The 15569-nt window shown below is 46.5% G+C and overlaps 1 protein-coding gene across 1 annotated transcript in view; it reads right to left on the minus strand.

Annotated features, from left to right (window-relative positions):
- The window catches only part of LOC124279345 (WD repeat and HMG-box DNA-binding protein 1-like), a 49388-nt gene that overhangs the window by 30339 nt on the left and 3480 nt on the right, over positions 1 to 15569 (minus strand). The window contains exons 5-9 of the mRNA XM_046715155.1: positions 12413 to 12513; positions 10026 to 10071; positions 9753 to 9842; positions 8359 to 8465; positions 5800 to 5884 (exon numbers count right to left, since the gene is read on the minus strand). Coding sequence (XP_046571111.1) covers positions 5800 to 5884; positions 8359 to 8465; positions 9753 to 9842; positions 10026 to 10071; positions 12413 to 12513 — 429 coding nt within the window. The remainder of the gene's footprint in view (positions 1 to 5799; positions 5885 to 8358; positions 8466 to 9752; positions 9843 to 10025; positions 10072 to 12412; positions 12514 to 15569) is intronic.

The following is a 15569-nucleotide window of genomic DNA, read 5'->3' on the forward strand; positions in this document are numbered from 1 at the left end:
TATACTGTTATGATATAACCATAATAGTACTGTGCTTAAGATAATAAATGAACTTTAGCAAAATATATATAGCATATAGCTATTTAGTACTGTTATAAGATAAGTAGTAAAATCTATAAGATTGACTTATCTTCTCCGAGGAACTGTCAACTGTTGTGCGAGGACCATGGGACCGAAATGGTGAATACCTGAGACGTCCTCTGTGGTGATATCTCTCAGATAATGGTTGGCAAACACCATATCGGATCTCCAGAAACAACCCTCCATTATGGTATTCAAAGAGCAGTTGCCGTGCAGAGCCAGTGTCGATGCTAACGCTCTAATTTCATGAGGATTAGATGCTCTTGGAGGGTCGAGTCCTGCAGCCTTGTAGGCACGTAGTATGACAGTTCTGATCCAAATGGAGATGGTAGTAATACGTGAGACTTCAGTCTGCGTAGCTGTTGATAGAGGAATAAATAATCTCTTGAATTTTTGTCTCCTCTGTTTGGATCGTTGGAAATATATTTTCAGTGCTCTTACTGGGCATAGTGATAGATCCATCGTATCATGAGGTCCAAGTATAGATGAGAGAGCTGGGACGTGGAATAACCTGTCTGGTTGGCCTGGTAATTGGTTCTTGGCAAAAAAATCCCAACGTAGTCCCATATGCACGATGTTATGAATATCATCAAAGCGTATTCTCTCATAATCCAATGCGTGAATCTCTGACATCCTGGCAGCCGTAGCTAGAGATAACAGGAACAATGTTTTCTGTGTCAGAAATTCGAAGGATGTAGATTGTAACGGCTCATATGCCTCACTTGTGAGGTGTTGGAGCACTATATTTAGATCCCAAGCCGGAGCGTGAAATCTGCGTTTTTGATCCTCCAATCAGAACCCTCGTAGTAAGGCGAGTAACTCTGGGGTCTTGGTTAACTTGACACCCGTTCTCATAGTTATGACAGAGCTTATTGCTGCAAGATAAGTGGATAAGGTTGAGCCTTTTAGATTTCTGGTCTGACGTAGATAACATAAGTAGTCAGCCACTTGAGGATGAGTAGAATATCTGGCTGTAAATCCTTTCTTTGCAGCATAATTGACAAAACTGTGCCATTTGTCATCGTATAAGTTGCGAGTGGAGTTACGCAAGGCAAGCGTGACTGCTTTTGCCGCTCTGGCTGAATAACCTCTCTTATTTAGACACGCCTTGATACAGTCCATACGTGAAGTTGGAATGTTTCTGGCTTTCCGTGTGCTTGTTTGGTGTGCGGATGTATTAACAGATTCGCGCACTTTTGAAGTTGTAGTTTTGGTTGTCCGATTTCTTGAATAAGAGTTGGAAACCACGTTCTTGCTGGCCAGTAGGGGGCGACCAAAATCAGATGGAGGCTCTGAGTTTGTTTGATTTTGAGTAACACTTGTGGGATTAACGCTGGTGATGGAGCAGCGTGCGCGTTGAGTCCTTCCCACGATATGCTTAGTCGTCCGTTGCCCATGCTAGTGGGTCTGGAACTAGCGATACGAAAGTTGTCAGTTGTTTGTTGAATCGAGTGGCAAATAGGTCTATTAGTGGAGTTCCTATTTCCTTGATAATTTGATTGAATATCTCTGTATGGAGCATCCATTCCGTCGGTGATGGTTGGAGTGGACGAGAGAGAGCGTCTGCTATTACATTCTTTGCTCCTGGAATGTGACATGCTCTGACATGTATGTTGAGATTGTCGAGTAAATCGAACAATTGAAAACATAGAGTCAATAGGTTCGGGGACCTTGTTGAGCCTTGTTTGTTCACATAAAACGCCACTGTCGAATTGTCTGTGTGAATCATCAACTGAGCATTCTGTAGAAAGTTGCTCCAGTGACTTATGGTGTTTATCACTGCTTGCATCTCTAGCAGATTTCTGTGTAATTTGCTCTCTTGATTGCTCCATAGGCCTGACGCTGTCCTGTTGGCGAGATGGGCTCCCCAACCTTGTAGTGACGCGTCTATGTAGAGATGTGTTTTCGATTCCGGCTCTATTAAGGAGACGCCTACGCAAACATTCGATCTCTTGGTCCACCATAGTAGGTGAGGTTTGACCTGATCCGGTAGACTGAACGGTAGAGAGTCGTTGAGATGCGAATTGATGAGGACTTGCAACGGACGTAAAGGCTTGTGGGATTGACTGTTGGATCTTGATCCATCTGTCCTCCGGTACTACTATATGATTCTGGGCTGTTAGAAATCGTATACCTAGAAATTGCAGATCTTGCGTTGGCTCTAGGTCTGACTTGAGTAGATTTACTAACCATCCTAGTTGAGTTAGTAACTTGATTATAAAGTTCAGCTGTAGTCTGAGACGCTGTGGATCTGGATCCACTTGTATCCCGTCGTCTAGGTAAAACGATCTGCGAAGACCTTGACGATGTAGGTATGAGATGATAGGTTTCGTCACTCTTGTGAATAACCAGGGGGCCGATAAGATTCCAAAAGGGAGCACTTTCCATTGGTAATGTATTCCGTCTAGGATAAATCGGAGATATTTCCTTGAATCGGGATGAATCGGAATGTGTAGATATGCGTCTTGCAGATCTATGCTGGCCATGTAGTCTCTGGGACGAATTAAGTGTCGTAGTTGCGGTAGGTGTATCATGGCGAAACGCTGGCGGTTTGCTTAGATAGTCTCTGTTGAAGATGCTCATATTGTATATGAGACGAAACTTTTCCCTGAAATTTTTCTTGGGCACTAGGAAAACTGGGGAGTAGAAACCTGGTACGATGTTTACTTGATCCAGAACTTCTAAGGCCTGCTTGTTTAATAGTGTAGCTACTGCCTCTCTTAACATTGGTAGTTGTAATGGATGGAAGTCGAACCTTGGAGGGATGACTGTCAACGGAGGTTTGGCCTTGAGTTGTATTTGATATCCGTGCTGTAGGATGTTGGATACATAAGGATCTTGTAGGAATCCCCAGTTTTCCCAGTGCAGATGAAGGCGTCCAACCACTTGAGACGGTTGTACTGGAACGGCTGGGGGTGGAAGACTCCAGTCATTCCGAACCTGTACTTCATCGTTTATAAGTGCGGGAACCTCTGGATGACCTGCCTCTTGCTGATCCTCCTCTGAAATTGCTGTATGGGCGACGAAAAGACTCCTTAGAACCTTTTGCTGCAGCCAATAGCTTGTCCCGTGCTTTCTGTAGTCCAGAGAATTTCGACTTGCCAGAGTATCTCATAGATGTTTGCTTAATGACATTAGCTAACATATCCATGGACTTAATCATAAGCACCTCTCTAGAGTCCTTAGACACTTCTTTGGAGACCTTGTCTATGTTACCACCAAAGAGATATGGAGATGACCACGGGGCAGCGTAGAGGGATTCGGTAAATTGTTTACCCCAATTACAGGAGGCTAGGAGACCTTGACGACGAGCCATAGTAGTAGCTCCCGAAAGCGCTGACAAATGATCTGTTAGGAATTGTTGGTCTCTTTTCTGCATGAGTAGAGCCGAGTAGATCATTCTATCTTCTTCATCTGTAGAGTCTTTGAACTTGGTGAGAAGAGTTTCATTGACAGTTCTAGATCTATTCAGTCCAAAAAACATTCTCCTAGAAATGGTATCCAACTGAGCTAGCTTGCGGTCGTCTATTCTGTAATTCCTGGACTTGTTCTCATTGATTAACTTAAAGTTCTCATCAATATCTTGAGCCTTGAAAAAGGAGTCCATATTGTGGCCTGCAAACTTCTTAGCGTTGAAAACCGGGAAATGTGCTGTCTGAGACTTCGTAGATTTGGTAAAAGCTGCATCCAGATTAGCTGGAACCGCTGCTGTCGGGTCAATAGGAGGTAAGGAGATAGTGTCAGCATCATCTTCCTTCATCAAATAAGTATGGGCTGAGTTCTCGTTCTTAGACGGGGAGGAAAGTTCCAAACCATTCACCATCCAGTATCTAATTTCTGCATCCGAGAATATGATACCCCCTTCCTCTTCTGACGTCGGATCACCGATAATAGACTCCGAGGTGGAGTCCTAGATCTATATGAGGATCGATGAGAAGAATGTGGTGAACGGACTGACGAGTGGCTTGTATAGGGAGACCTTTGTGGAGACTTCCTTGGCGAACGCTGGAGGCTTTGTGAAGCTCTCTGTGAATCCCTTATAGATCTTCTAGCTGAAGATGACTTGGAGCCACTTAACCTTCGTGAAGGTGTTGAGTCAGAGTCCGAATCATTAGATAGGAGCTTGCTTCGCGACCGACCTCCGTGTTCTTCAGGGTCTGAGCTCGGTGAAGCACTCCTCCTCCGTGAACCCTTTTGCGAATGGTGAGGATCTGGGTCCTTCATGGAGGCGGACTGGGACGTCCTTCGCGAAGGCTTCGATACGGGCTGGGTTGCCTTCGTGGAGGCGCGTCTGTGGGCTCTGGGGCCCTACGCGAAGTCAAACAAACGGGCTCTGGGGCCCTACAAGACTGTGAGTGGGTTGGGCTCTGGGACCCGCGGCTCTGAGGCCTCTGTAAACCGTATCGATCTTCCATCAACATCATAATTTGGGTGACCAGGTCGTCTGCGCTGATGTAGACGATGCCCTCTGTATGGTAGCGACGGGACCCTCAGGTGGATTCTCTGCCATCAGTGTAGGCATCTCTAGCTGCGTGTTGATCTGCGCTGAGGTGACGGTAGCCGATACAGGTCGCTTCTTATGCCGTATATCTGGAATGATGATCGGTAGATCGTCATCATATAAGCCCAATTCTGAAACAGGAAGAATGTCAGATGAAAAATTGTTAGTAGTCTTCGTAGGTTTCACTTTCGACGAAGATGTAGCCCTGGGGGTGCGGAGTGTACGTTGTGACGACGTAGAAGCTCTCCTGGTCTTAGACTGGGACGACGGGATGTCCTGGGATGCAGGTCGCTTCTTGGAGATAGCGGACTGCGTCCCACGCTTCTCCCCCGAGGACAACTCAAGCAGAACACCAGACGGTAGGGGGTAATCCGCCAACAGTTGACATGGTATATCAGACTCTGATCTATTAGCCATAACTGAAGACTGTTTCCGTAATCTATCTGCTGCGCGTCTCAAGACGCAAAATAAATATTTATCAAAGGCAGAATTAGATAATTTAATACAATGATTGCAACGTGAAACAGTAGAGCACGGCGTAATACAACTAGGGCATATTAAATGCGGATCAGCAGCAGAGAAAGCGTAATTTACAAACAGTGCAGATTTTCATTAACGCAATCTACTGAGCAAACACGGCGAACCGTGAATAAAACAGTAGAAACACGAATAAATATCAATGCATCATGTATAAGGATACTAGTTACACCTCTGTAGATGATTATAAGAGGTAAACAACTAAATATAAATAAAGGATATAATGTGTAGGGAGACACAGGCGCTCTCACGTCCTGCTCACTGGGCGAAGAAGGAGAGAGTGAGGCACATGGCAGGAGGTGGCGCCCTCGTTCCCGCGCTTTTGAGGGAACAGATAACTCGTGGTGAGTACTAATTAGTGATTTTACATTGAAGGGAACTTCAATTGGGAGATACAAGTGTTCCACTGTGTTCGCAAGAAGAAGAAGACAAGCAAGTAGCATGAGTCAGGATAAGAAAAAAATAATGTTATTTAGAATAAACAGATAGAACAAGAAAGGTTAAACAGGATCTTTTACTATTTCCAACTGCAGACCAGTTCTTATAATCTCATGAATGACATCAGACGGCACATTCATTGAGCTCAATCAGTTATATCTGAGTCTTGGTCAACTGCCATGGAAATATGCTGTATAGATAACTGAGACATCTCAAACAGATGTATTGTCAGAGGTACCTACCTCAGTGTCACAGAGCGCGAGCTGGGAAGAATTGCTTGGGTTCCATGCTAAAGCACTGATGTTTAGACCCTTGTCATGTCGCTGTCTGGAAGAACATGGGCAAAGAACTGGCTAGACAGATGAATGTGCTGAATCTGACAATCACGCACTCTACTGAAACATTAATTAACAACAGCTTCTCGTAAGAGCATGACTTGGTCAACACAATCTACACAGCTCACTGTTAACGCTGTCAGTATAGTAAGGTAATACAAAATAACAGTCAGCCCTACACAATAGAAAATAATGTGGTCAACACAGTTGTCCCTTATATTAACAGTTAACATATTTGGGCCAACACACTTAACATTGGGTCAACAGTTAACTTAACATTGGGCTAACTTGGGTCAACAGTTAACATGTCAACACAGTTAACATACTTGGGTCAACACAGTTGACACACTTGGGTCAACACAGATGACATACTTGGGTCAATACAGTTAAGATACTTGGATCAATACAGTTAACATACTTGGGTCAATACAGTTAACACACTTGGGTCAATACAGTTAACATACTTGGGTCAACACACTTAACATACTTGGGTCAACACACTTAACATACTTGGGTCAACACACTTAACATACTTTGATCAATACAGTTAACATACTTGGGTCAACACACTTAACATACTTGGATCAATACAGTTAACATACTTGGATCAACACACTTAACATACTTGGGTCAACACACTTAACATACTTGGGTCAACACACTTAACATACTTGGATCAATACAGTTAACATACTTGGGTCAATACAGTTAACATACTTGGGTCAACACACTTAACATACTTGGATCAACACACTTAACATACTTGGGTCAACACAGTTAACATACTTGGGTCAATACAGTTAACATACTTGGGTCAATACACTTAACATACTTGGGTCAACACACTTAACATACTTGGGTCAACACACTTAACATACTTGGGTCAACACACTTAACATACTTGGGTCAACACACTTAACATACTTGGGTCAATACAGTTAACATACTTGGGTCAATACACTTAACATACTTGGGTCAACACACTTAACATACTTGGGTCAACACACTTAACATACTTGGGTCAACACACTTAACATACTTGGGTCAATACAGTTAACATACTTGGGTCAACACACTTAACATACTTGGGTCAACACACTTAACATACTTGGATCAATACAGTTAACATACTTGGGTCAATACACTTAACATACTTGGGTCAACACACTTAACATACTTGGGTCAATACAGTTAACATACTTGGGTCAACACACTTAACATACTTGGGTCAACACACTTAACATACTTGGATCAATACAGTTAACATACTTGGGTCAACACACTTAACATACTTGGGTCAACACACTTAACATACTTGGGTCAACACACTTAACATACTTTGGTCAACACACTTAACATACTCAACACACTCAACACACTTTAACATACTTGGATCAACACACTTAACATACTTGGATCAATACAGTTAACATACTTGGATCAACACACTTAACATACTTGGGTCAACACACTTAACATACTTGGGTCAACACACTTAACATACTTGGGTCAACACACTTAACATACTTGGATCAATACAGTTAACATACTTGAATCAACACACTTAACATACTTGGGTCAACACACTTAACATACTTGGGTCAACACACTTAACATACTTGGGTCAACACACTTAACATACTTTATCAACACAGTTAAGTTGACACATACTTGGGTCAACACACTTAACATACTTAACATACTTGGGTCAACACAGTTGACATACTTGGGTCAATACAGTTGACATACTTGGGTCAACACACTTAACATACTTGGGTCAACACAGTTGACATACTTGGGTCAATACAGTTGATATACTTGGGTCAACACAGTTGACATACTTGGGTCAACACAGTTGACATACTTAACATACTTGGGTCAACACAGTTGACATACTTGGGTCAATACAGTTGACATACTTGGGTCAAGACAGTTAACTTACTTGGGTCAACACAGTTGACACACTTGGGTCAATACAGTTAAGATACTTGGGTCAATACAGTTAACATACTCGGGTCAATACACTTAACATACTTGGGTCAACACAGTTGACACACTTGGGTCAATACAGTTACCATACTTGGGTCAATACAGTTAACATACTTGGGTCAATACAGTTAACATACTTGGGTCAACACAGTTAACATACTTGGGTCAATACAGTTAACATCAACTACAGGTCAATACAGGTTAACACAGTTTGGGTCAGTCAAACAGTTCACATACTTGGGTCAACACAGTTGACACACTTGGGTCAATACAGTTAACATACTTGGGTCAATACAGTTAAGATACTTGGGTCAATACAGTTAACATACTTGGGTCAACACAGTTAACATACTTGGGTCAATACAGTTAACACACTTGGGTTAATACAGTTGGCCCTGACATGAATGGCCCTGTTTCAATGAAGAATATTCCTGGAGATAATATATAGCACCATCTAAATAACTGCCATAAACTCACTTGTCTACACACTTGCGTGTGTTCCAGTCAAAGACAACAATAGTGCCATCACAGCATGTTGCAGCAAGCAGCTTCTTATCAGGAGAGAAGGTTAGGATGGACACCGCCTGAAGGACAAGAGGAGAAGGTTTGGATGGACACTGCCTGAAGGACAAGAGGAGAATGTTAATGGACACTGCCTGAAGGACAAGAGGAGAAGGTTTAGATGGACACTGCCTGAAGGACAAGAGGAGAAGGTTTGGTTGGACACTGCCTGAAGGACAAGAGGAGAATGTTTGGATGGACACTGCTTGAAGGACAAGAGGAGAAGGTTAGGATGGACACCGCCTGAAGGACAAGAGGAGAAGGTTTGGATGGACACTGCCTGAAGGACAAGAGGAGAAGGTTTGGATGGACACTGCCTGAAGGACAAGAGGAGAAGGTTTGGATGGACACTGCCTGAAGGACAAGAGGAGAAGGCTTGGATGGACACTGCCTGAAGGACAAGAGGAGAAGGTTTGGATGGACACTGCTTGAAGGACAAGAGGAGAAGGCTTGGATGGACACTGCCTGAAGGACAAGAGGAGAAGGCTTGGATGGACACTGCCTGAAGGACAAGAGGAGAAGGTTTGGATGGACACTGCCTGAAGGACAAGAGGAGAAGGTTTGGATGGACACTGCCTGAAGGACAAGAGGAGAATGAAGGACACTTGGAAGGACACTGTTTGATGGACACTGCCTGAAGGACAATGTTAATGGACACTGCCTGAAGGACAAGAGAAGGTTTGGATGGACACTGCCTGAAGGACAAGAGGAGAAGGTGTGGATGGACACTGCCTGAAGGACAAGAGGAGAATGTTAGGATGGACACTGCCTGAAGGACAAGAGGAGAAGGTTTGGATGGACACTGTCTGAAGGACAAGAGGAGAAGGTTTGGATGGACACCTCCTGAAGGACAAGAGGAGAATGTTAGGATGGACACTGCCTGAAGGACAAGAGGAGAATGTTAATGGACACTGCTTGAAGGACAAGAGAAGGTTTGGATGGACATCGCCTGAAGAAGAAGAGGAGAATATTAGGATGGACACTGCCTGAAGGACAAGAGGAGAAGGTTTGGATGGACACTGCCTGAAGGACAAGAGGAGAAGGTTTGGATGGACACTGCTTGAAGGACAAGTGAAGGTTTTCATGGAGACTGCTTGAAGGACAAGAGGAGAATGTTAGGATGGACACTGCTTGAAGGACAAGAGGAGAAGGTTTGGATGGACACTGTCTGAAGGACAAGAGGAGAAGGCTTGGATGGACACTGCTTGAAGGACAAAAGGAGAAGGTTTGGATGGACACTGCTTGAAGGACAAGAGGAGAAGGTTTGGATGGACACCGCCTGAAGGATAAGAGGAGAATAGTGTACATACCCCAGTGAAGGACTCGTGAGTGATGACACTTTTCTGCCATGAGTTGTGTTCATAGACAGCTATTTCCTTTTCTCTTGGCACCAGCAGGTTCTGGGGAGTTTAGAAATATGGTAAATGATTTGGAGAAAATGAATTGTGTTTTGTTTGAATAATTATCACAAAACTCAAAGAAATTCTTGTGAAAATGTCAGTATTTATTCAAACACTGGCTATACAATCACCTATACAGAATACATGGCCTGCACCACATATGGTGTGCACACACTCACTCACCTTGCCGTCTGGCGACCACGTCAAGCGACACAGCGTCTTGGAGAGACTGAAGGAGAAGCAGATAAAGTCAGTCAAGTTGTAGCCTTTGAGTCCGCCCACTGATTGTATATTTCAACGTATCCAAATGTATTCAGCCCGTAAGAATCATAGGTAGCATCATCCCCTGTCTGGAGTGTGGGTGTGACGGGCTTGTCAGGACTGTGGGTGTGAATGCACCTGTCTGGACTGTGGATGTGAATGCACCTCTCTGGACTGTGGGTGTGAATGCACCTCTCTGGACTTTGGGTGTGAATGCACCTGTGTGTAGTGTGGGTGCGAATGCATCTGTCTGGACTGTGGGTGTGAATGCGCCTGTCTGGACTGTGGGTGTGAATGCGCCTGTCTGGACTGTGGGTGTGAATGCACCACCTGTGGGACTGTGGGTGTGAATGCACCTGTCAGGACTGTGGGTGTGAATGCGCCTGTCTGGACTGTGGGTGTGAATGCCTGTCTGGACTGTGGGTGTGAATGTACTGTCTGGACTGTGGGTGTGAATGCGCCTGTCTGGACTGTGGGTGTGAATGCACCTGTCTGGACTGTGGGTGTGAATGTGCCTGTCTGGACTGTGGGTGTGAATGCCTGTCTGGACTGTGGGTGTGAATGTACCCTCTGGACTGGGTGTGAATGCACCTGTCTGTAGACTGTGGGTGTGAATGCACCTGTCTGGACTGTGGGTGTGAATGCCTGTCTTGACTGTGGGTGTGAATGCCTGTCTGGACTGTGGGTGTGAATGAGCCAGTCTGGACTGTGGGTGTGAATGTGCCAGTCTGGACTGTGGGTGTGAATGCCCTGTCTTGACTGTGGGTGTGAATGCACCTGTCTGGACTGTGGGTGTGAATGCCTGTCTTGACTGTGGGTGTGAATGCCTGTCTTGACTGTGGGTGTGAATGCACCTGTCAGGACTGTGGGTGTGAATGTGCCTGTCTTGACTGTGGGTGTGAATGCACCTGTCTTGACTGTGGGTGTGAATGCACCTGTCTTGACTGTGGGTGTGAATGCACCTGTCTTGACTGTGGGTGTGAATGCTGCCAGTCTGGACTGTGGGTGTGAATGCGCCTGTCTTGACTGTGGGTGTGAATGCACCTGTCAGGACTGTGGGTGTGAATGCACCTGTCTTGACTGTGGGTGTGAATGCCTGTCTGGACTGTGGGTGTGAATGCCTGTCTTGACTGTTGGTGTGAATGCGCCAGTCTGGACTGTGGGTGTGAATGCCTGTCTGGACTGTGGGTGTGGAATGCGCCTGTCGGGACTGTGGGTGTGAATGCGCCTGTCTGGACTGTGGGGTGTGAATGAATCGCCTGTCTTGACTGTGGTGTGAATGCGCCTGTCTTGACTGTGGGTGTGAATGCGCCTGTCTGGACTGTGGGTGTGAATGCACCTGTCTTGACTGTGGGTGTGAATGCACCTGTCTTGACTGTGGGTGTGAATGCACCTGTCAGGACTGTGGGTGTGAATGCACCTGTCTGGACTGTGGGTGTGAATGCACCTGTCTTGACTGTGGGTGTGAATGCACCTGTCAGGACTGTGGGTGTGAATGCACCTGTCTGGACTGTGGGTGTGAATGCACCAGTCTGGACTGTGGGTGTGAATGCACCTGTCTGGACTGTGGGTGTGAATGCACCTGTCTTGACTGTGGGTGTGAATGCGCCTGTCTTGACTGTGGGTGTGAATGCGCCTGTCTGGACTGTGGGTGTGAATGCACCTGTCTTGACTGTGGGTGTGGCTCTGTCTGAACTGTGGTGTGTGAATGTGCCAGTCTGGACTGTGGGTGTGAATGCACCTGTCTGGACTGTGGGTGTGAATGCACCTGTCAGGACTGTGGGTGTGAATGTGCCTGTCTGGACTGTGGGTGTGAATGTGCCTGTCGGGACTGTGGGTGTGAATGTGCCAGTCTGGACTGTGGGTGTGAATGTGCCTGTCGGGACTGTGGGTGTGAATGTGCCTGTCGGGACTGTGGGTGTGAATGCACCTGTCGGGACTGTGGGTGTGAATGCACCTGTCAGGACTGTGGGTGTGAATGTGCCTGTCAGGACTGTGGGTGTGAATGTGCCTGTCGGGACTGTGGGTGTGAATGTGCCAGTCTGGACTGTGGGTGTGAATGCGCCTGTCTTGACTGTGGGTGTGAATGCACCTGTCAGGACTGTGGGTGTGAATGTGCCTGTCTGGACTGTGGGTGTGAATACGCCTGTCTGGACTGTGGGTGTGAATGCGCCTGTCTGGACTGTGGGTGTGAATGCACCTGTCAGGACTGTGGGTGTGAATGCGCCTGTCTGGACTGTGGGTGTGAATGCGCCTGTCTGGACTGTGGGTGTGAATGCACCTGTCGGGACACTTCCACGTGATCTCACCTTATGTCTGAACACTTTGGTATGCTTTCCTCCAAAGACTTGACACAGGATTGGTCGGCCACCGTCCACACTTTGACACTGCCATCACAGCTGGAGGAAGCCTGGAATGGACGGGACATTCACAGACGGGACTTTCACAGTCGGGACATTCACAGTCGGATACAACTCATCAGGAAATCCCAGGGTCTCCTCCATTGTATGAGTGAGTTGGGGTGAATATTGAGCAATATTACAGTTACATCACAAAATGTCAGCATGTTGGACACGTACCAATAGTTCCTCTTGAGGGTAGAGAGCCACACTAAGATACATGTTGGGCACGTACCAATAGTTCCTCTTGAGGGTGGAGAGCCACGCTAAGATACATGTTGGGCACGTACCAATAGTTCCTCTTGAGGGTGGAGAGTCACACTAAGATACATGTTGGACACCTACCAATAGTTCCTCTTGAGGGTGGAGAGCCACACTAAGATACATGTTGGACACCTACTAATAGTTCCTGCTGGGGGTAGAGAGCCATGTGAGATACATGTTGGACACCTACCTATAGTTCCTCTTGAGGGTGGAGAGCCACACTAAGATACATGTTGGACACCTACCAATAGTTCCTCCTGAGGGTGGAGAGCCACACTAAGATACATGTTGGACACCTACCAATAGTTCCTCCTGAGGGTGGAGAGCCACACTAAGATACATGTTGGACACCTACCAATAGTTCCTCCTGAGGGTGGAGAGCCACACTAAGATACATGTTGGACACCTACCAATAGTTCCTCCTGAGGGTGGAGAGCCACACTAAGATACATGTTGGACACCTACCAATAGTTCCTCCTGAGGGTGGAGAGCCACACTAAGATACATGTTGGACACCTACCAATAGTTCCTCCTGAGGGTGGAGAGCCACACTAAGATACATGTTGGACACCTACCAATAGTTCCTCCTGATGGTTCCTCCTCAGGGGGTGGAGAGCCACACTAAGATACATGTTGGACACCTACCAATAGTTCCTCCTGAGGGTGGAGAGCCACACTAAGATACATGTTGGACACCTACCAATAGTTCCTCCTAGTTCCTCCTGGGGTGGAGAGCCACACTAAGACACATGTTGGACACCTACCAATAGTTCCTCCTGAGGGTGGGGGTGGAGAGCCACACTAAGATACATGTTGGACACCTACCAATAGTTCCTCCTGGGGGGTGGAGAGCCACACTAAGATACATGTTGGACACCTACCAATAGTTCCTCCTGAGGGGTGGGAGAGCCACACTAAGATACATGTTGGACACCTACCAATAGTTCCTCCTGAGGGTGGAGAGCCACACTAAGATACATGTTGGACACCTACCAATAGTTCCTCCTGAGGGGTGGAGAGCCACACTAAGATACATGTTGGACACCTACCAATAGTTCCTCCTGAGGGTGGAGAGCCACACTAAGATACATGTTGGACACCTACCAATAGTTCCTCCTGAGGGTGGAGAGCCACACTAAGATACATGTTGGACACCCTACCAATAGTTCCTCCTGAGTTCCTCCTGGGTGGAGAGCCACACTAAGATACATGTTGGACACCTACCAATAGTTCCTCCTGGGGTGGAGAGCCACACTAAGATACATGTTGGACACCTACCAATAGTTCCTCCTGAGGGTGGAGAGCCACACTAAGATACATGTTGGACACCTACCAATAGTTCCTCCTGAGGGTGGAGAGCCACACTAAGATACATGTTGGACACCTACCAATAGTTCCTCCTGAGGGTGGAGAGCCACACTAAGATACATGTTGGACACCTACCAATAGTTCCTCCTGAGGGTGGAGAGCCACACTAAGATACATGTTGGACACCTACCAATAGTTCCTCCTGAGGGTGGAGAGCCACACTAAGATACATGTTGGACACCTACCAATAGTTCCTCCTGAGGGTGGAGAGCCACACTAAGATACATGTTGGACACCTACCAATAGACACCTACCTCCTCCTGGGGTGGAGAGCCACACTAAGATACATGTTGGACACCTACCAATAGTTCCTCCTTGAGGGTGAGAGAGCCACACTAAGATACATGTTGGACACCTACCAATAGTTCCTCCTGAGGGTGCACACTAAGAGAGCCACACTAAGATACATGTTGGACACCTACCAATAGTTCCTCCTGAGGGTGGAGAGCCACACTAAGATACATGTTGGACACCTACCAATAGTTCCTCCTCCTGGGGTGGAGAGCCACACTAAGATACATGTTGGACACCTACCAATAGTTCCTCCTGAGGGTGGAGAGCCACACTAAGATACATGTTGGACACCTACCAATAGTTCCTCCTGAGGGTGGAGAGCCACACTAAGTTACATGTTGGACACCTACCAATAGTTCCTCCTGAGGGTGGAGAGCCACACTAAGATACATGTTGGACACCTACCAATAGTTCCTCCTGAGGGTGGAGAGCCACACTAAGATACATGTTGGACACCTACCAATAGTTCCTCCTGGGGGTGGAGAGCCACACTAAGATACATGTTGGACACCTACCAATAGTTCCTCCTGAGGGTGGAGAGCCACACTAAGATACATGTTGGACACCTACCAATAGTTCCTCCTGGGGTGGAGAGCCACACTAAGATACATGTTGGACACCTACCAATAGTTCCTCCTGGGGGTGGAGAGCCACACTAAGATACATGTTGGACACCTACCAATAGTTCCTCCTGAGGGTGGAGAGCCACACTAAGATACATGTTGGACACCTACCAATAGTTCCTCCTGAGGGTGGAGAGCCACACTAAGATACATGTTGGACACCTACCAATAGTTCCTCCTGGGGGTGGAGAGCCACACTAAGATACATGTTGGACACCTACCAATAGTTCCTCCTGGGGTGGAGAGCCACACTAAGATACATGTTGGACACCTACCAATAGTTCCTCCTCCTGGGGGTGGAGAGCCACACTAAGATACATGTTGGACACCTACCAATAGTTCCTCCTGGGGTGGAGAGCCACACTAAGATACATGTTGGACACCTACCAATAGTTCCTCCTGAGGGGTGGAGAGCCACACTAAGATACATGTTGGACACCTACCAATAGTTCCTCCTGGGGTGGAGAGCCCACACTGGAGATACATGTTGGACACCTACCAATAGTTCCTCCTGAGGG

The sequence above is a fragment of the Haliotis rubra genome, unplaced genomic scaffold, assembly GCF_003918875.1.
Source record: "Haliotis rubra isolate DU_JTF1 unplaced genomic scaffold, ASM391887v1 Scf25, whole genome shotgun sequence".
In the NCBI taxonomy this organism is placed as follows: Eukaryota; Metazoa; Mollusca; class Gastropoda; order Lepetellida; family Haliotidae; genus Haliotis; species Haliotis rubra.